Below are 23,120 nucleotides of genomic sequence, written 5' to 3'. Positions count from 1 at the left end.
TTTATCCAATTGTTTCCATTTCCATAAATTCATTATTCTAAAGCTCTATTACTTTTGGGTCAAAAGCTTTTTCGCTAGGAATTGTGGAGGACGTGACGTAGGCTTTAAGTATCCTGCTAGACCTTTTACCTTTTTCACCTATCTACGGCCTGTATACAAAAGCCAGCCCAAATAGCCCATTATCATTTTCATAGGCTGAATACTGAGGCCGTATTAGGATTGGGGTGAATAAGAAAGAAAAGAAAGGTTAGGAAACGCATTCACATTGTTTGAGTAGTTGGAAAAGTCCTTGGTTCACCCTTAACAATATAAAAATTGTTCCTCCCCAAATTAGGGTGAAATGGACAAAAATAAAACTTCTTTTAACTTCCCTCCTCTTTTCTCCCCACTTTTCCCTTTTAACTTCTCTTACCCCTCATGAAATCCAAACACGCCCTAAGGGGCTGTTTGGTTGCACACTTTTTGAGAAAACTTTTCTCAAAACATCTGTAAATGACAAATTTGTAATTAAAAGTTTTTCAGAGATTTCTGTAAATTGTGTTTGGTTCAACAAAAAATTTACAGAAATATTTTCTATAAAATATCAAAACCTACCAATTTTTACAAAAAGCAATTTCCTCTCAAAATGAGAGGAAATCACCAGAAATCTGACACATACCATATTTAATAAAAAACCTACCAGATCTTGTTATTTTCTATAAAGTTATGAGCTATTTTTTTATTTTGAACCAAACAAGCTAAGTACAAAAAACAAAAAAATTGGTACTTTTTAATTTCTCAAAACTTTTCCTATAATTTTTTTAAGAAATACAAGGAAATCATATTTTAGGTGGAAAACATTTCCTATAATTTCTAGAAATTGAACCAAACACCCCCTAAGAGTAGGGGTGTCCAAAAAGCCCGCCACCCGGGCCCGGCCTCAGCCTGAAAACCCGGTTATATATATATATATATATATAATATGTCATATGTGTGTGTATATATACTCTCTCTTAGTATATAAGTATATATAAGTATACTCTCTCTTATATAAGTATATATATGTATAAGTATATATAAGTATACTGTAGGCTGTCTAAAAATCATAATAGATAGCTTATCCTCCATCAAACACCGATGATGAAAGTTACAATCTGACGACTTCCAGAAGACTACAATTTGAAGACTTTCACGTAGATCGCTGAAGGTTACAATCTGACGACTCTCATATTCTCAAGGAGCAAAGACGAAGATTACAAAGACAATGATCTTTGCAACGCTATGACAAAAGAGATTACTTTGTGATAATCTCTTCAAGACAAGACACGGAGGTCCTCCCCGTATGTCAAACATCAAAACGCTGGGGTCGAACCCGCGTTACAACATCAAAACGCGAGGGTCGAACCCACGTTACAACATAAAAAAAAACGCTGGAGTCGGACCCGCGTTACAACATCAAAACGCTGGGGTCGAACCCGCGTTACAACATCAAAACGCGAGGGTCGAACCCACGTTACAACATCAAAAACGCTGGAGTCGAACCCGCGTTACAACATAAAAAAAACGCTGGAGTCGGACCCGCGTTACAACATCAAAACGCTGGAGTCGGACCCGCGTTACAACATTAAAACGCTAGGGTCGGACCCACGTTTTTCAACGACCCTCGCGTTCTGGATGTTCAGTTAATACCCAACCTCGCGTCTCAATCCTAAGACGCGAGGTTAGGGTCCTGAACGCCAGGTTGGGCGTTTGACTCGTTCAAACACGAGCTGAACGGTTGCAGGAACCGTTTTCCCTCCACGATTTGAGGGATTTCCGCCCTACTATGGAGAGAATTAAGGGGGCGGTTACACCCCCTTAATCCCCTATAAAAGCGAGTAAGCTCAACTGAGTTCGGGGTGGGATTTTTCTTGGCTTGAATCGACCATTGAAGGCTGGCTTTTTGGAGCTAAGAATTGGCAGCAACAGAGGAGATCGTTGGGCGAACTTCGGAGGAGATCGGCATCATCCTTCAAGGAAGATCATCTTCAACGTTCGGTAACAGAGAGCTTTGATCCTTGGCTATTAACCGAACTTTCGGTTCAAATCAACTCTTTTTCAAGAGTTCAAACTCGATCAGAGTTATCAACTCATCAAGAGTTTTAAACTTGCCACGCAAGTTCTCCACAACGTCAAATCGTGAGGAGAAGACATCGTTCCAGTGAATCAAGACATCGGATCCGTCAACGGAGAGCAAACTCGACGCAAGCACTCGAGGGAGGCACTCCATCGCCACCGTGAAGAACCCAGTTTTAAACAAAGAGGAAGAACCAATTTCGTTCTCCTCTCTTTTGTAATCAAGTTGTAACCGAGATCAAAGAAATACAAATCAAATTTTCTTTTACTTCTTCCCCATTGGCCCAACGGGCAACGGCTACTTATGCGATTCTCTCTCTCTCAAGCTATAACTTATAAATATATACAATATATTTACATATAATATATGTATATATAATATATAGTTACATAATAATTTGTAAGTATATACTAATACATAATTATATAAAATATAATAATGTTAAACTAATTTCTAGCATTTTTTTATCAAAAAAAGAAAAGAAAAGAAATTTAAAAAAAACCTAGTTGGGATGTACTTATCTATTGTGACGCGATGAATTCCAAAATAAATTTATACTTATAATTTGTAAATAATTTATTAATTATTAATAAAGAATTTATTTTTATAATTTTTATTTGTAATTTATGTCATTTTAAGTGATTAATAAAATTATTATTTTTTATTAATTTTTTGTCTTTTTTTTTGTATAATTTAAATTTTAAATAGAATTTAAAAAAAAAGAAAATAAACCGGTCCGATCGGTTCGGTCGGGCCCGGAACCCAGCCCGGGGTACCCGAGCTCGGGTCCGGGCTTCGGTTTTGCCCGGCCCGGGCCCGGATTTCCGGGCCGGGCCGGGCCGGGCCGGATGGACACACCTACCTAAGAGCTTGTTTCTTACAGGGGCAAAGGGGGTTAAACTTTGTCATGGCAAACTTCCTTCTAATTTTAAATATACTAGTAAAGTACACGTGCATTACACGTGGACTTACTTGTTTAATGTTAAAAATTTTGGATATGGATCATAAAATGATGAAACAAATCAATGGAGAACTCTCGATTCATGTGCTTAAACTGGTTTAGATTTTACTAATATTCATGCAACCTAAATAAAGGATGTAATAAGATATTTGTGTGCTAGGAGTTTTACGTAATTAGATTGGCCAATAGCTAGAAGGACATGAGTGTATAGAGTAATGATACAAAACAAAGAACCAATTTATATCATGTTTAAAATTTAATTACCTTATCAAAGTCTATGTTAATCATCATCATTTAAAGAAGAAACAAAATACACAAACATAGAGGATCAAATTTACTAAATAGCTGATATGCAACATGGATTAATAGGGTGAAAAAATTATAATCCTATGCATGACAAACTTATTCTGTAAAAACACAATAACAATATTAAAAGATGCTTTAATTAATATTATAGACAAGAGACTCATTTTTGCTCAACTTACACTAAGGTTCAAATTATTAAGGAAATACTAATTAATAAGAGCTTTCCCAAATAAAGTTATTAAACTTAAAGCTAAAATTGACATGATTGGATGATGGAGGTATATCTTGAAAGCATGGACTTGTCACTTGTTGAAGTTTCGTGACAATTATAAGAGAGACTGGTTATGTTGTTCATATGCTTTTCATCAATCTCTAATTCACAACTTGACACTGAATTATTGTGATAGCATTTCCATGAAAATCTAATCCATTTTTAATGTCATCCCAAGCACTTCATTTCTTTGAAATTAGAAGTTGAATGGTTGGAAGGAGAGGAATAGAGAGAAATAAGTGAAACATAAGTGTCACATATAAAACTATGTTTTTAATTAGAAGGTAAAAACCCAAAGCTTAAGAAGTTTTACTCTAGTAATCAGGGTTTTATAATAATAATATAAGAACTTATTTTGGATGCATGCAAATATGATGCTTGTTTTAGTATTTATTTTTGTCTAAAATCATGGTAAGAAAGTTTATTTTGTATTTCTACTATAACATGAAAAGAGTAATACAATTAGCTTAATATATTATTAATCATGCCCTACTTCACGATTTTCTACTATAACATGAAAAGAGTAATACAATTAGCTTAATATATTATTAATCATGCCCTACTTCACGATATTAGCATCATAGATCTCTTTAGTAATACAATTAGCTTAATATATTATTAATCATGCCCTACTTCACGATATTAGCATCATAGATCTCTTTAGTATAATATGTTATAAAATTACACTGTGAAATGTGTTTAGGGGGTTAAATTTCAAAAGTATTTTATTTAATGATATTTTAACATACATTTGTCTTTTTAGTCTTTTTATAATACATTTTGAAATTTTTATGATACCAATGTCTCCAAAAAGAAAACTAATCGCCAAATTGACTATAGGAATTTAGATCGTATGAAATTGACTCATTTCTACAATAACTATGTTCTAAAACTCATTTTCAAAATACTAATTAAATTATAAAGGAACATATCATGTTATGAGAAAATTTGATCCTCAAAAGAAGTCGACATCTTATGCTCTGCTAAATTTCTCATTCTAATCTAAATGGAGTTTTAGTTGAGCTTTTCGTTTATAATTGTATGAATTTGGCTTAGTAGGTGTTATGGTGAGCGTAAGAAAACGTATGAGCTAATTTATACACAAGAGATGAAAGAGAAGTTATATACAGAGAAAATAAAAAAGATTTTTTGTTAGTTAATTGGGTTCATAGTTTATGCATTGATTCAAATTGAAGTTTAAAAGTCTAGACTCTACATCTTTTTATTATAATTATTTGATTATCTTATACTATTGTGTGATTGATTGCAAAGAAATTTATAGTTTTGAGCTGAAAGTTTTGGACTCATTAGCAATTGGTGCTCATAAGACCCAAAGCAATGAAGAATGTGGTACGTCATTCTCTAATTCTCTCTTAGTTAGTGTCTAAAAAACTTTGGTTCTCACATGGCTTAATCGTTAATGCCCCTCCAATGCAGTTGTTTAGAGCACATGCAATTAAGGTAGCCCGAAAAGTGAACATTGACACTCTAAAATTCTAAATATAGATATAAGCATTTGCATGTAGTGTTAGATTATAAACTATCGATAATAATTATATTCTTGACCAAATATTTTGGGAAGGAGTAGGAGGTGCATTTAATAACTACAAAACTCTGGTTATCCCATGGATTAAATTTTGCTTGACATGCAATTAAGATAGCCAAAAAAGTGAACATTGACACTCTAAAAATCTAAATGTAGATATAAGCATTTGCATGTAGTGTTAGATTATAAACTATCGATAATAAGTTTATTATTGACCAAATATTTTGGGGAGGAGTAGGAGGTGCATTTAATAACTACAAAACTCTGGTTCTCCCATGGATTAAATCTTGCCCAACATGCAATTAGATATTCCTCTAATACAGTTGTTTTAACTTCTTAGATAGTAGAGTAGGTTGCAAAGCTCATTTGACATGCAAGTAAGGTAGCTCGTAAAGTGAACATTCACGCTCTAAAATTCTAAGTATAGATATAAGCATTTGCATGTAGTGTTAGATTATAAACTATCGATAATAATTATATTCTTGACCAAATATTTTGGGGAAGAGTAGGAGATGCATTTAATAAAGAATTATGGATAGTTATTTAAGGATTAATTATACCTAATGATATAATTGTAAATTATCAAAATTTTAAAGGGCAAAACAGGAAATCAAAAGTTTTGACATGGGTATTCTCTTTTATAAGTAGTATAGGTTTATTATTATGTTAAAATTTCACTAAAGTTAAGAGTTTAACTACATATGAGAATAAACTTTAACCAAGTAAAGTTATAGGATAAAAAGAGCGAAACGTTTAGGCTTAAATCACGAAATCATGCTCAATTAACCTTTTTTTTCAAAACTTACCAAAAAGACTCAAAAATAAAAAAATTACAAATATTCCCATGTAAAAATAAAAAATTACAAACAACCCCCAATAATTCCAAAATTACAAAAATAAACCCTCAAAAATTGTAAAAACATGCTAAAAATTCAAAATATATAAATAACACTAAAAATTTCAAACATTACAAGAGGCTCCCTAAAAATTTTTAAATTTACAGAAAACATCTTAAAATTTTAAAAATCATAAAAAACAACATCAAAAATCAAATTAAAAAACAAACTGAAAATTTCAAATCTAAAACATACAATGAAAATCAAGGAAATACCAACCACCCCAAAAGTTTTAGAATTTTTAGATATACCCTAAAACTTTAAAAACTTTTTAAAAACACCATAAAAATTATAAATCTACAAAAAAAAATGGAGATTTCAAACATAAAACAATAAATTGAAAATTAAGACTTACAAACAGCCCATAAAAATTATTAAATATACAAAAATACCCAAAAACTTTTCAAATTTGGTGAAAATACCCTTAAAAATTTAAAGAGAAAAATGTGTCCAGGCCCCAAAAGCAGAAAGTTCATGTGACATGCCCCCTTGTATTTTGCCCCATGTGATTCAGCCCCAAATACACATTGTATTTGTGTTAAGGCCCCAATGTACCAGATCCTGAGAAAAACCCAACAAAAGTTACAAATTTACCCTTTGATTTGATTGAGCTTGGTAACTGCGCCCATCCCTTTAACCCCATCTCCGGGGACCCGCGAGCTGACGGAGCCTGGGGCTTTGGTCTGATGCATCGTTGTTCTCCCCTTTCTAGGTTACGGAATATCTTTACCCAAATCAATGTCTTAATCAAGATAGTGCTCTTGTTTTCTTGTAATTTATGAAGGGAATCGATATTGGATTTTTGTAGTTTTTCTCTTTCATTTAATTGAAATGAGATCTCCTTGGATTCTTGAACAGCAGTTTGGGTTTTTCTTTAATGCCTTTTTCTTGTGTGATTTGGTGATTGACAGAGTTTTGTATAAGAGATTAACAGCAGAAATTCAAAAGCTCACATTGAATCTTCAGACATATCGACATTTAGCTAAAAATTGAAGATAATGTGATTAAAAGTCGACTAAAGAATCTAAGAACCTGTGAATTTGAAAGGGGGGGTCAAGGAAAATTAGAACTATAAATGTTAGTTCTAAGGGCTGTTATGTTAGTTCTAAGGGCTAGAACTAACAAAGAGCCCAAGAGACCCAAGGCCTAAGGCCCAATCAAAGACCTTTAAATATATATTGTAGTTGCATGGGCTTGAACTCCTAACCTCCTCTCCAAATTCCCAAGCTTTACCACTAGACCAAGTAGCCAAAGTGTTAATGTTAGTTCCACTTAAAGTTAGCTCTTACTTGCCATTAGAACTAACATAAAATAAGTTAGAACTAACATGAAAATAAGTTAGAACTAACATGAAATAAGTTAGAACTAACATGAGTTAGCTATTGATAGAGTTTAAAAATGGCATAAATAACTAGAGTTAGCTCATGTTTGTTCTATCAAAGCTTATGTATAAAATAGAACTAACTTGTTATAAAATAGAACTAACTTGTTATAAGTTAGAACTAATTTGCTATAAGTTAGAACTAACTTGGGATAAATTAGAACTAATGTGGTTAAAATTAGAACTAACTTATTATAAGATAGGACTAACTTGATATAAATTAGAGCTAACTTGTTATAAAATAGAACTAACTTTGTATAAATTAGAACTAATTTGTTATAAAATAGAACTAACTTGGTATAATTAGAACTGACTTGGGATAAATTAGAACTAATATGGTTAAAATTAGAACTAACTTATTATATGAGATAGAACAAACTTTGTATAAATTAGATATAACATGGTATAAAATAGAACTAACGTGGTATAATTTAGAACTAACTTGTTATAAAATAACGCTTAATGTGGTATAAAATAGAACTAACTTGCTATAAGTTACAACTAACTTGGTATAAATTAGAAGCAACGTGGTATACACTAGAACTGACATGAACTGCGACAGAACTAACATGGTGTATATTAGAACTAACACGCTACAAAATAGAACTAACATGGTGTACATTAGAACTAACACGCTATAGAATAGAACTAACACTGTGCAGATTAGAACTAACACGCTACAGAATAGAACTAACACTGTGCAGATTAGAACTAACACTCTACAGAACGGAACTAACACTGTGCAGAATAGAACTAACACTCTACAGAATAGAACTAACACTGTGCAGATTAGAACTAACACTCTACAGAATAGAACTAACACTGTGCAGATTAGAACTAACACTCTACAGAATAGAACTAACACTGTGCAGATTAGAACTAACACTCTACAGAATAGAACTAACACTGTGCAGATTAGAACTAACACGCTACAGAATAGATCTAACATGGTATAGATTAGAACTAACACGCTCCAGAATAGAATTAACATTGTATAATTTAGAGATAGCTTGTTATAAAATAGAACTAACTTGTATAAATTAGAACTAACTTGGCATAAATTAGAACTAACGTGGCATAAAATTAGAACTAACATGGTATAAAATTAGAACTAACTTGTTATAAAATAGAACTAACTTTGTATAAATTAGAACTAATGTGGTTAGTTCTAATTTTTACCAGCTCGTGTTAGTTTTAATTTATTTAATGTGTTAGTTCTAGTGTTAGTTCTAACAGATATCGTGTTAGTTGTAATTTATTTAAGTCATTAGTTCTACGTAATTGTTGGGTCTAAACGCCATGTTAGTTCTATTTAATGATGTGTTAGTTCTAGCTTCTCTAGTGTTAGTTCTAACTGGTATCGTGTTAGTTCTAATTTATTTAAGTCGTTAGTTCCAGCGTAATTGTTAGGTCTAAATGTCATATTACTTCTACTTGATGATGTGTTAGTTCTAGCTTCTCCAGTATCAATTCTAACAGGTATCGTGTCAGTCCTAACAGGAGCTCAACTAGAACTAATATAGCCACTAGAACTAACGCTTATATTAGAACCAACACTAGCTGGAAGTAGAACTAACATTAAATAAGTCAGAACTAAATTAGAACTAACATAGAACAACATAAAATAAGTTAGAACAAACCTTAAATAACTTAGAACTAACATTAGAACTAACATGAATTAGAACTAAATTAGAACTAACATAAAATAAGTTAGAACTAACATAAAATAAGTTAGAACTAACATTAAATAACTTAGAACTAACATTAAATAACTTAGAACTAACATGAGTTATTGCTCATGATAGAGTTCAAAAAAGGGCGGGAAATTTCCCTCTATTTTTTCCATCAGATTGCATTAATGGGCGTGACTTTCTATGTAGTTTGTGGACCAGACGTCTAGGGAAGATAAGTGGATGGGTAATTTCGGGTTTTTTTTCAAAATACAATCTCTTTTTTTATACTGCTGACGTGGAGGGGCCTTAAAATATTAAATGGTACTTTTTGGGGCTGAATCACATGGGGCAAAATACAAGGGGGCGGGTCACATGAACATTCTGCTTTTGGGGCCTGGACACATTTTTCCCAAATTTAAAACTTATAGAAAAAGCTTGAAAATTTCAAACCTAAGACAAAACAGTGAAAATCTAGAACTTGTAAAATTTATAGAAAACACCCTAAACTTAAACACCCTAAAAAACAAAATTCACAAAAAAATCTGTAAATATTTCTAATCTATATGTAGTACATTGAATATCTTACAATTACAAATAGCCACATAAAATTTTTGGGATTTGCATAAAAAACCCTAAAGCTTTTAAAACTTTAAAAAACACCCTCAAAAATTCAAAATTTGCAAAAAGAGCATGAAAATAACAGGCCAAGAGGGATACACGGAAAAATCTAAGCATTACAAATAAACCCCTACAATTTTTTAATTTGCAAGAAACACCCCAAAACTTTCAAAAGTTGCAAAACACCCCAAATGCAAAATTTTCTAGAAACTCCTTAAAGTTTTTCAACTTGCAAATAGTAAATTGAGAATCTAGGATTACAAACACCCTCTTAAAAATTTTAAAATTTGTAAAAAACACCCTAAACTTTCAAAAGTTGCAAAAAAACCCTAAAAAGGTTTTAATATTCACATGAAATGACCTGAAAATATAAAAAATTACAGAAAGGTGTTTTCTTGTAATTTTTATTTTTGAACTAGTTTTTAGCAAACATTTAAAATTTTTAGGGTCTTCTTTGCAAAGTTAGAAATTTTTTGGGGCTGCTTGTAATTCCTATATTTTTAGCATAATGGTTGCAGGTTTGAAGTTCTCATGGTGCTTTTTGTAAATTTTAAAATTTGATGGTGTTTTTTTACATCTTTTAAAAGTTTTACGGTGTTTTCTATAAATTCCAAAATTTTCTAGGGGCTATTTATAATCCTAGCTTTCAATTTATTATATGTAGGTTTGAAGATTTTTCTGTAAGTTTTTTGACGGTTTTTTTTTACAATTTTTAAAAGTTTTAGAGTATTTTTCATAAATTTAAAATATAATTAGGTGCTAATAGTAATTTTGAGATTTTTCTATCAAAAATTTTATGTTTTTTTTGTAAATTTTAAATATTCAAGTCTTTTTTACAAATTATAAAAACATCAGGGTGTTTTCAGCGAATCCCAAAATTTTTATTGGCCCATAATAAAGTTTCAAATATTAGTGTTATTTATGAATTATGATTGTTTTTGCAATTTTTATTGCATTGTTTTGGGTTGAAAGCGACGAAATCTGGGTAAGGCTTAAAGGGAATTATTGGTTGGGACAAGTTGGGGCTAAGTGAGATAATTATTTTAATGGAACAATTTTATCCATTTGGAATATTTTGAGTGGTGTAAAGTGAGATAATTTAGGATAATGAGGCAATTTAAAGCTTTGATTTGATAATTCATGTGAGATAATTGATGACGTGACACCTTATTAAAATACTATATTTATCTATCAATTAAGCCTAAATTGAGTTACCTAATTGGTTTAGTATATTATTTGGTATGTTATTATAATATAATACATTATTTTACTTTATACAAAAAATATAATATATTATATTATAATTACTAATTAATTATACTATACTTAATGTTATTAATTAATATAATATAATATATTATAATAATTTGATATATTATATAATAATTGATATAGTATACAAACAATATATTTAATATAATATTTCAGTAATATAATATTTAATCAAATATTATAATATTTTGTTTAATTTAATACAATATTATTTAAAATATTATATTATTACTAAAATATACTATTTTATTTTATTTTATGACAATTACTATAATTCAAATAGAATAATTGATGACGTGACTTCTTATTAAAATATAATATTTATGATAAACCTTATTAACCATAATATACTATTAATATGTTTAATATTATTAACTAAAAAAATATTATTAAATAATATATTATATTATATTAATTATATATATATTATCATACTTTAATATATAGTAGATTATTATAATTTTTATTGTAGTAATAAAATATTATTTAATATTATAACTACCATAATATTGACAATATACTATTAATTAATACAATAAAGCATAATAAAAAATGGTAAATAATTATATAATAAATTATATTATAATATAATTAATATATTATTATGTTAAATATAGAAAAAACTATATTATAATATAATATTTTACATCACAAAGATACTACAATAATATGTTTATTCTAACTAATAAAATATTTATGAAATAATATAAAATAGTATTATAATAATATAATACTAATATTATAATATGTAAAATATTATTAACCAATATGTTATAATAATATGTAATAATATTATATTAGATAATATTATATAATATTTTATTATCCTACATTATAATAAAATTTTATTATATAATATAATTAAGATATATTATATATTATAATACAATTAACACATATTAGATAATTAATAAATTACTGCTTCAAAATTATCTCACTTTCCTCATAATTATCCCAAAGTTAAGAATGAGATAATTTTTAGAGGTTGAGACAAAACGTTTGTATAAAAGTGAGATAAGTTTGAGAAATGTGGGGGTAATTATCACAATCTTATTGTCCCAATAAATAACACGTTAAAATAAAATCTCAATCTCATTATCTCAATAAATAACACCATAAAATAAAGTTTTAAAAATTATTTCACCTATCTTAAAACAATCCCAACCACACCCCTCACCTGCTATAGTGCAGGGGGCCTCACATGAGATTTTTTTTAAAAATCTCATGTGGGGCCCCCCCTATACTGTAGCAGGTGAGGGGGTGTGGTTGAGATTGTGTCCAATGGTGTGCCTCTAAGGATTTGGATCCTCTCCACTACAAAAAAGTAGTGGAGAGACCACTACTTTTAATCTCAAGCATTGATTATTTAGTAGGCGGTTATGATACAATCTAAATCTAACACTTACCATACCTCCGTGTATTGCACTCATTCCTAATTTGCACTAAAAGAAAAAATTATAACCATCAACTAGATAATCAATGGCTGTGATTATGTAGTGGCCCCTCCACTATTTTTTTATAGTGGAGAGGATCCGAATCCGTGCCTCTAGTGCCACTCAATCCACTAAGATTGTCAGGTTGTAAAGCTGATTCATCGACAATGATTTCTTCGATTTCAACTGCCTTCTCTTCTCTAACACCTTTATGCTAGTATTGTTTTTTATTGTTATTTTCTTATTACGCAAGAGTGGAAGTGTAGAATTGGCAGCAGAAGTGGATTTCTAGCTCAGGATTCAGGTTGACAGTGTGGCGGTCGACCGGTCCGGTCGACCGCTTTCGTGCACGTCACTTACTGTGCTTCAGGATTGGTGGCGGTCGACCGGACCGGTCGACCGAAGATGGGCAGTCGACCGGTCCGGTCGACCGCGATGGATCGCGGTCGACCGTACCGGTCGACCGCCGCTGCGGTTTTGAGTTGGGTCTGTTTTCAGACCCGTTTCGTTTTGGATTTGTATAAATACCCTTTGGGTGTTTTTTAGGGTTAAGAGCAAGGACGAATTTGAGCAGATTGAGAGAGTTTTCTTTGGGCTTCTATTCTAGGAGCAATTGGAGAGATTGAGAGTTGATTGTTGAGGGTTTATGAGAGATTTGTAACCCTAGTTTGTTCCTCTTGATTTCTAATAGTGAAAACTCCCCCCTCCTTGCCCCGTGGACGTAGGCATCTTGCCGAACCACGTAAAACTGGTGTTTGGTTGTTTGTGCTGTTGATTTTGGTTGGTTGTTTATCTTTCTTGGCGATTGTTTTGGTTTCTCGAGGCACAACAATTGGTATCAGAGCTCCGGGCTACGCTTGGGCTATTTTGGAGGAGTAGATCGCTTTGGAAGTTCATCTAGGGCTTCGTTTGGTGATAAAGGTGGGATCTTTTCAGTAAAAATCTCGTCTTTTTCAATTTGGATCTATTTCTCGTTTGTTTCCGCATTGGTTTGGTGGTGCTTTGAGATATATGGCTGAAAAAGATAAAAGTGGGGAGGGTTCTTCTGGTGTGAAGGCCGTCCAAAGTTTGAATATACATTCTATGAAAATAGATGTGGAAAAGTTCAACGGCACAAATAATTTTGGACTTTGGCGATGCGAAGTCATGGATGCGCTAAATGCGCAAAATTTGGAAGATACATTGGAGTTGGACGGGAAACCGGCCGACATTGATGAAAAGGTTTGGAATAAAATGAATAGAACGGCGTGTGGTGTGATTAGGTCTTGCCTTACCCAAGACCTTAAATATGATGTGATGAATGAAACTTCGGCAAAGAAGATTTGGGAGGTCCTAGAGGGCAAATATTTGACGAAGAGCATCGAAAATCGTTTGCATTTGAAGAGGAGGCTTTATCGCTTCCAATTGAAGAAGGGGACATCCATTAGTGATCACATGAACCACTACACGAAGCTACTTGCAGATTTGGCGAATGTAGATGTCAAGGTTGAAGACGAGGACAAGGCATTGTTGTTATTGAGTTCCTTGCCCGACGAGGAATATGAGACCTTCGTCCTCACTCTTATTAATGGAAAGGCATCACTTTCGTATAGTGAGGTCACCGCAGCCCTTGTGAATTATCAACTTCGAAAGAAGGACAAGGAGACTTCCATCGAGCCGGTTGCTGGTGCATTGGTTGCAAGAGCTAGAAGTCCAAACCGTGGAAGAAGGTCGCAGTCTAGAGGGGGGCATCCTGCAGTTGGTAGGAATCAGTGTGCCTTTTGTAGAGAGGATGGACATTGGAAAGCCGAATGCCCAAAATTGCAAGCTGTGAAGAATAAAGGGAAAGCTATTCAAGCTTCAGAGGTGAATATTGCCAAGGCTAGTGGCGATGTTTCTGATTCAGATTCTTCGGGCTATTCGTGCCCAGCTCTTCCGTCAGTTGATGTTGCCGACTCCACCGAGTGGATGTTGGATTCTGGTGCTACTTACCACATATGCCCTAGAAGGGATTGGTTCTCCAGCTTTCAGGAGTTGGAAAGAGGGGATGTTGTTCTCATGGGTAATGATCACAGATGCCCTATTAATGGTATTGGTACCGTTCGGATTCGGATGAGTGACGGGATGATCCGGGAGTTGGCTGATGTGAGGTTCGTTCCTCAACTAAGGAAGAACATCATTTCACTTGGGGTATTGGAGGCAGCAGGCTATAGGGTGATCTTGGCGGATTCTCGCTTGAAGGTCACATCGGGGTCCATAATTGTGATGAAGGGAGTCAGGCGGAGTAACTTGTATTATCTACTTGGGGGGAGCACGGTGATTGATAGAGCGCTGACGACTTCTTTGGCTAGACTGTGGCATTGTTTGGTGCTGGGATATATTGTTGGTTATACCGTGCACAGATTGTTGAGGAGTGCTATGACCTGCAGATTGAAGTCCTGTGAGCATATTAGGATGAGCGAGAAGACCGAGGTGGAGTTCAGCACTTCTATCCACCGATCGAGGGGTCTTATTGGAGGTGTTCAGTCAGGCATTGGGGGGCCTTCCATGTATGCATCAGTGGGAGGTAATCGTTATTTTGTTTCCTATGTTGGGGATTGTACTAGGCATATTTGGGTTGCAACCAAGTCCCGTTGCTATAAAGCCCTAGTAGTCCGCAACAGTTGGAGGAGGTGTATGGGCAGAAAGGTTACCAGTTGTACTTGTTCTAGTAGGAGTCCTTTCTTGCATTGGTGCTGAGCTCATGGCAGTTGGAGACACTTCAGAGGAGAGAAGACAGTGGGGCGATGTGATGAGATGACGGACTCAGTGAGCCGTTCTTTTTTGGAGGAGGATCGGTATTGGTTGTCGAGCAGTGGATCTGGTATTCAGGCTTCGACAGGTTTGGGTCATCTTTCATTTCTACTGAAGGCGTAAGCGGTAGTGAAAATAGGAATTCTAGTATCCGAACTGGTGTTAACAGCCGCGATTTTAATATAAGAGGAAGATCTAGTGATTTTGATATAAATAAAAAATACCGAAATTTATGGGTTCAATGCGAAAATTGTTATGGATTAAATTATAAAAAATTTTTTAGGTCAAAACTGCATATTTGTGAACAGTGTGGATATCATTTGAAAATGAGTAGTTCAGATAGAATCGAACTTTTGATTGATCCTGGCACTTGGGATCCTATGGCTGAAGATATGGTCTCCAGGGACCCCATTGAATTTCATTCAGAGGAGGAACCTTATAAAGATCGTATCGATTTTTATCAAAGAAGGACGGGTTTAACTGAAGCTGTTCAAACAGGTATAGGTCAACTAAATGGTATTCCCATAGCAGTTGGGGTTATGGATTTTCGGTTCATGGGAGGTAGTATGGGATCCGTAGTAGGCGAAAAAATCACCCGTTTGGTCGAGTATGCTACTAATCGATCTCTACCTGTCATTATTGTGTGTGCTTCTGGAGGAGCACGCATGCAAGAAGGAAGTTTGAGCTTGATGCAAATGGCTAAAATATCTTCTGCTTCATATAATTATCAATCAACTAAAAAGTTATTCTATGTATCAATCCTTACATCTCCTACAACTGGTGGAGTAACTGCCAGTTTTGGTATGTTGGGAGATGTTATTATTGCTGAACCCAATGCCTACATTGCTTTTGCGGGTAAAAGAGTAATTGAACAAACATTAAATAAAACAGTACCCGACGGTTCACAAGCGGCTGAGTATTCATTCCATAAGGGCTTATTCGATCCAATCGTACCACGTAATCTTTTAAAAGGTGTTCTGAGTGAGTTATTTCAGCTCCACGGTTTCTTTCCTTTGAAAAAAAAAAATGCAAAAAAAAAATATCGAAATAAAATGAAAATATAGAATATAATATATAGAATAGAAGTAGAATAGAAGCGATTTCTATGTTTAACAAGAACTCCCATTTTTTACTAGAAATCCCTGTTTGTTGGATTGAATTAGTTTAGTTATAGTCGCGAACTTATAATAAACTCTTTAATTTTAATAAATAATAAATTAATAAAAAACTTTTTTTTTTTTCGAAAGATAGAAAGAATAAAAGAAAAAAAAGGATGGGATAATATAAAATTTCTTAAACTTAAATCGCATTATCATACATATTCGTGTAGAAAGATGAATAGGTACACTTCATTTAGTTCTCATTCCTTGCACTTATTAATTACTTAAATATTATTTATAATAGTTTATACTTATCATAAGATATCTTTATAATAGGTACAAATATTAAATCGAGGTACCCATTCTATGACAGATCTTAACTTACCCTCTATTTTTGTCCCTTTAGTGGGCCTAGTATTTCCGGCGATTGCAATGGCTTCTTTATTTCTTCATGTCCAAAAAAATAAGATTGTCTAGATACGATATCATATCGGATGGGACCAAATTTCATTAATTTATTTCAACACTGAATCATAATACAGATATTTTTTGAGTGTAATATGGTACAATATGTGGCTTTTTACGAATACAAATGAAAGGCATGCGGATACATGATATCTGCATAAATGCATGGATATACGGGTATATCTGGTTAAAAATGATCGGCGAATATTTTTATAATAGAAAGTCAATGTATCTAACCAATTACTCCTAATGGTTCATATCAGACTAGTGCTAGTTGATGAAAGTTACTTCGGCATCAAGAAAAGTCAATTTTTTTTTCTCAATTCCAATCGAATGCAACTGGATCTAGTATAGTATGAACTGGCGATCAGAACATATATGGATAGAGCTTATACGAGGGTCTCGAAAAGCAAGTAATTTTTTCTGGGCCTGTATCCTTTTTTTAGGTTCACTAGGATTCTTATTGGTTGGAACTTCCAGTTATCTTAGTAGGAATCTGATACCCGGATTTCCATCTCAGCAAATCATTTTTTTTCCACAAGGGATCGTGATGTCTTTCTATGGGATCGCGGGTCTATTCATTAGTTCCTATTTGTGGTGCACAATTTCATGGAATGTAGGTAGTGGTTATGACCGATTCGATAGAAAAGAAGGAATAATGTGTATTTTTCGTTGGGGATTCCCTGGAATAAATCGTCGCATCTTCCTTCGCTTCTTTATGAAAGATATACAATCAATCAGAATGGAGGTTAAAGAGGGTCTTTTTCCTCGTCGTATTCTTTATATGGAAATCAGAGGCCAAGGAACCATTCCCTTGACGCGTACTGATGAGAATTTGACTCCGCGAGAAATTGAGAAAAAAGCTGCCGAATTGGCCTATTTCTTGCGCGTACCAATTGAAGTATTTTGAAATGAACCGAACTAAGTATGAATTCATCAAATATCCGAATATTTTTTTCGTAATACAGAATTCATTCTTTTAGGTTAGGCCTCAGATTTTGAACTGATATCGTTATCGTATTCCTGTACTGTGCTTAGACGGTGCAACATTTCGAAATAATTAATGGAATTAATCCGGGAGGGTTTTTTGTCTTGAAATCCAATTCGTTACTTCAAGTAGATTTTTGGAGTATTTATCGAAAGGAACAAATGCAGATGAAATTCTTTCGAATTTGTCCGATTGAGATATCCGGAAATCTTATTTCCTTTATCTATTTACTTTCATATATATATTTTTGATATATATTTCTAGTTTTTTTTTCATCCGAAAAGGGGCGCTTATTCTATTTCTATATTCCTTCTAGATCTAAGGACTAAATTATTTTAACAAATATACAAAAAATTAGAACATTTTTTTTTTTTTGATGCTTCATGAATGAAGCATCCCATACTATTCGATCTAACGAAAGGAAGTCTAGGATTTCTTCAGTTCAGGCAATGATTGGCCCGAAAGAATAAGGGCTATGGGGTGTTCCTATTTTAACCCTTCTATTAGGAATCATAATAGGGGTACTCGTAATTGTGTGGTTAGAAAGAGAAATATCCGCAGCAATACAACAACGTATCGGGCCTGAATATGCCGGCCCATTAGGAATTCTTCAAGCTCTAGCGGATGGGACCAAATTACTTTTTAAAGAGGACCTACTTCCATCCAGAGGAGATATTCGTTTGTTTAGCGCGGGACCGTCTATAGCGGTCATATCAGTTCTACTAAGTTTTTTAGTAATAAACCCCAGTATAGACTGGTACGATTCAATTCAACATTTAATAAACCCTAGTATAGACTTGTACGATTCAATTCAACATTTTGTTCATTCGGGTTTGATTATGTCATAGCTCTATAATTCGAATTAGGTCCTGCGAATATTGGCAAAACTACAAGTAGCGTTAACCAAGGGAAATAACTCGTGATAAAGACAAGATGCGTTTTGACTAAAAAACCCGTGCTCGGAATAATATATTTTATCGAGTACGGGCTTTTGTCGGTAAAAAGGAATCAAATGATTCAAGTGGAGTTTTTTATAACGTATCAATAAGATAGACCCATGCTGCGGGTTGTTTCATGCCATAAATAAACACGGACACTCAAAAAATCTGTTGGACAGGCGGATTCACATCTCTTACAACCTACACAGTCCTCCGTTCTTGGCGCAGAAGCAATTTGCTTAGCTTTACATCCGTTCCAAGGTATCATTTCCAATACATCTGTGGGGCAGGCTCGTACACATTGAGTACATCCTATGCATGTATCATAAATTTTTACTGAATGCGACATTGGGTCTATAAATTCTAGTTTTGAACATAAAAAATTTTCGATCTGGTAAAGTAAAATCAGGAGTAAATGAATTATATTTATATTGTAGACACCAGACGAATCAATGGTTTATCAGGGTTTAGAGGCTGAAGTTTGAGATCTGAAGGGAGAGTTTTATTGGGCTTCTATTGTTGGAGCAATTGGTGAGATCAAGAGTGAGTTGTTGTGGGTTTTTGGTGAGAGATTTGTAACCCTAGTTGTATCCTCTTGTTTCTAATAGTGAAAACTCCCCTCTCCTTGCCCCGTGGACGTAGGCATCTTGCCGAACCACGTAAAACTGGTGTTAGTGATTGTTTGTGCTTGTTGGTGTGTTGGTTTATCTTTTCTTGGCGATTGGTTTGGATTCTCGAGGCACAACAGGAAACTTTGATATATTTGTCTTACATGAAGCCGCTGGATATCTATATTATCTTAATGATTTTATTAGTCTTCAAATTTACAAGTGATTTTTAAAACCATAGTGATTCTTAATATCAATATATTAATAAAAAAATTCACATGGTTTGATCTCATCTCATCTATTGAAAATAAATAATAATGAAATTTAAGAGACTTAGACCCTAAAAAATTATCACCTAATTAGAAAAAAAAAATCCAAATCCACGTCTACTAAAAAAAATTTATTTTTAGCTTGAGAAACTAAAATCTAAAAATATAGCTTGAGAAACTAAAATCTAACAAAAAAAAAAAAACTTCAATCCAAGGATGTTACGTCCATAGGAAACTGTCTAAGTCCACATCAATTAATAGTCCAGAACAAAATAATAACATCACACTGAACTTGAGGAGTTTTTAAAACTGTAAAAGTTCGGAAATTTATTTCTCGTTCCAATAAACTACTAACCAAAACAGTTTCTTAGTCACAGCAACACGAACACGAAACACAAACCGAAAAAAAAAAACACAAAAAAAAAACGCATTCCCTCAACAACACGCATCACTACGAACCACAAAACTCTCACGCATCAGACTTGGACGCCTTGATATCCCCACCCTTGCCTTTCTCCTCCACGATGTCGACGACCCTGGGCTGCTTCCTCTTGACCTCGGCCATCTTGGGCACAGTGATCCTCAGGACCCCGTTCTCCAGGTGAGCCCTGATCCCGTCGACGTCCGCGCTCGCCGGCATCCTGAACTGCCTCCAGAACCTCCCCGAAGTCCTCTCGGCCCTGTGCCACCTGTCGCCCTCGGACTCCTCCTCAGCTTTTCTCTCCCCGCTGACCCTCAGGACCCTGCTGTCCTCCACCTCTATTTTTATGTCCTCCCTCTTCACTCCTGCATGTAATTTATTTCAAAATTGTTACTATTTCCCGTAGAGTTTCTAAATAGCCCATGCCTCGAGGCGCGATTTTTAAAAAATTATGAGGAGGTAAATGTAAAACTTCCAAGACACTTTTAAATGCAAAGTTTAAAAACTTGAGAGTGAAACTGCAACCCAAGAAATCTATTCCTCTGTTGTAATAATAGAAGGATTCAAAATTCAATATTCATACTACAATAAATAATACAGGAAATTACTATAGTTTTGTTACTGTAGCACAAACAGAAGGATGCAAAGTTCCCTGTTCATGCTTAATAAATTACTGTAACTCAGACGAAAACTATAGCGTTTAAAAAAATCACTGAAGCAACATTGTTATAGCTCAGACGGGAACTGTAACGTTTAAAAACATTATTGTAGTATCATCACTATAGCTCAGACGAGATACTATAACATTTAAAAATGTAGCTCATGCGAGATATTATAACATTTAAAAATAATACTTACAAAAATTATATTTAAATACAAAATTATTGTAACGAAAATAAAAAATAAAGACCTTGCTTTGCACAGTATGCACACTAGTTTATTATATTCTGACATTGATTTAGACATACACGATATCAACTTTCCAAAATACAACTATAAATTTGTATCCAGCAAGAACCGAGACCGGATTATTCTAATATCATGTCAAGAAAAATGCCACCACACCAATTTCTAGCATCATCTCAATTAGACGGGAAAAAACTTCTGGGGGCTATTTGGTTCTACGCAATTGCAAAATCCTATTTTCAAATCCCCCTACTTAAAAAAAATTAAGTGGGTTTTTTATATATATATATATATACTATATATATATATATATATATATATATATATATACTATCTATATGAGACAAAATAGTTGCTCTGGTACAGATAAATTTTGTGTTGGTAGTGGAGATGATCTCAGATTCCCAGTCTCACTCTTCAATTTGGGAAGACACATTCACCATGTGAATGTGATCCCCCTTTGAATGAGTGTGGAAATATGCCACTCACTATCAAGCATAAATTTTATGCTTGATACCTAAGCATATCCATTCTCTTCCTCATCTCCTATTATATAATATATATAATATTATAAATATATATATATATATATTATATATATATTATATTACTATATTATATAATATATTCCCACCCAAATTCCTTACTAGGTCAATTTGAGTAGGAGTGGTAAACGATCGAATCGAATAGAATACTAAAGTGTTCGTATTCGTATTTATTTAAAATTATCGAATTCGAATGTGGACTCTAATATTCATATATCTAGCTTTTCGAATTCGAACTCGAATATTCGGTATTTGATAAATATTCATGAATACTCACGCATACTTGTTGAATATCAAAGTATATTTATTCCGTTAAAGAATTTAATTTTCAAGTAGTATTAAAATTCATAAATAAAAATTATTCATTTATAATATATGATGTGTATATATTTAAATCAAAATTTAATTAAAAAACAGATTTAAGATTATTTAAGTCTTAAAGTCGGTATATAAAACTTAAGTAGAAATGATAAGTGTGTTAAAAATACGACATCATATATGTAATAATACAAATAATAATCTGTGATCAAATTTAAACAAATATTTAATAGACAAACAAATCGAATATACATCTGACCAAATTCTAATCGTTAGCAAACTCGAATACTAAAAAATATTTATTTAGTATTAAATAAACTACTGAATCGAATATGACCGAATAGTTATTTAAACAATTAGCGAACTATTTGTTAATTATTTGGTTCATTTCTTATCCCTAATTCTAAGGGGGCAAAAATGAATTAATCCTTATTCAGAAAAAAGGTTCAACATATTTAATAGAGGAGCGCTGCTACAGGGACCCAAAATATAAGACAATTGGAGAGGACCGGTGAGAGGTACCCCTCCTACTACATAATAAACCGATATGACCAGCTTATTATGCAATAAGGAGGGACAAATCTCCTTCCTTGGTCCCATACATTGGATCTTTAAGGTATTTTTCTTAATTGAACAATGACGTGCACAATTGTGACACGTACCTGGCACGTCCAACGAGATCACGTGACCCTCGGCGGTCTCCTTCCAGTCGGCACGTGCGAGGGCGATATTCTCAACAGGCTTCGGGACTGTGAGCGGAGTCTGCTCCAAAATCCTAAAGGGGTCGATGCTGTCGCCGGGCGCCATCAAATCCCACAAATTTCTCCCATATGGGATCAATCCCTCAGCAGGGAAAGCCAGGCTGAGAGCCAAAATGAGAGCAAACGTAACGACCAGCGGACCCTTCATTGAGATTGAGATCGAGAGATCTTAACTTTTGCTGAATAAAATAATGGCGTGGGCTTAATTTTTCGTTTCCGATGGTTTGAGAGGGAGGGCGTTGAGGGCAATTTATAGGGAGGGGGTGAAGGGGGAGAGGATGGCTCTGGAAGGGCCTAGGTGTAATTTTCCGGAAGGAAGTGGAAGGCTCTAGGGGGTTCTGGGTGATATTAATACGTGGGGTTTCTTACACAAAGCTCGAGACCGTTCTACGAGGGACGTGAAGAGCTGAACTGCTGTTCAAAGTGGGCCGGGCTTTCGAAAGACCCGCGTCAATTTCTCTTTGAGTTTTCCATCTTGCGATGTGCGGCTGGCGGTAATCGACAATAATTCCGAAACTGATCATCTTCCTTAATAAAGTTCAGGGGCTTTTTTGTGAAATTTACGTAAAAAATCCAT

General features: G+C 33.8%; 2 protein-coding genes across 2 annotated transcripts in view; one reads left to right on the top strand and one right to left on the bottom strand.

The window, feature by feature from the left end:
• The window catches only part of LOC109823134 (acetyl-coenzyme A carboxylase carboxyl transferase subunit beta, chloroplastic-like), a 19,704-nt gene extending 2,926 nt beyond the window's left edge, over nt 1-16,778 (top strand). The window contains exon 3 of the mRNA XM_020389420.1: nt 15,313-16,778. Coding sequence (XP_020245009.1) covers nt 15,313-16,288 — 976 coding nt within the window. The 3' untranslated portion in view covers nt 16,289-16,778. The remainder of the gene's footprint in view (nt 1-15,312) is intronic.
• On the bottom strand, nt 19,903-22,878 carry LOC109824761 (22.7 kDa class IV heat shock protein-like). Its single transcript, XM_020391405.1, has 2 exons — nt 22,445-22,878; nt 19,903-20,378 (listed from the first exon to the last, which is right to left on the bottom strand). Exons 1-2 carry the CDS (start codon nt 22,689-22,691, stop codon nt 20,062-20,064), a joined length of 564 nt encoding a protein of 187 aa, XP_020246994.1. The 5' UTR covers nt 22,692-22,878; the 3' UTR covers nt 19,903-20,061.

This window comes from Asparagus officinalis, chromosome 9, assembly GCF_001876935.1.
Source record: "Asparagus officinalis chromosome 9, Aspof.V1, whole genome shotgun sequence".
NCBI classification, from domain to species: domain Eukaryota; kingdom Viridiplantae; phylum Streptophyta; class Magnoliopsida; order Asparagales; family Asparagaceae; genus Asparagus; species Asparagus officinalis.
The sequence above is the reverse complement of the archived record's forward strand: the minus strand, read 5'-3'. Positions and strand labels throughout refer to the sequence as shown.

Bases quoted from the DNA above. Each gene is read 5' to 3' on its own strand.
- LOC109824761 (XM_020391405.1), bottom strand. From the start codon at position 22,691: ATGAAGGGTCCGCTGGTCGTTACGTTTGCTCTCATTTTGGCTCTCAGC. The intron at 20,379-22,444 runs GTACGTGTCACA...AATTACATGCAG, and splicing joins GATCTCGTTGGACGTGCCAG to GAGTGAAGAGGGAGGACATA.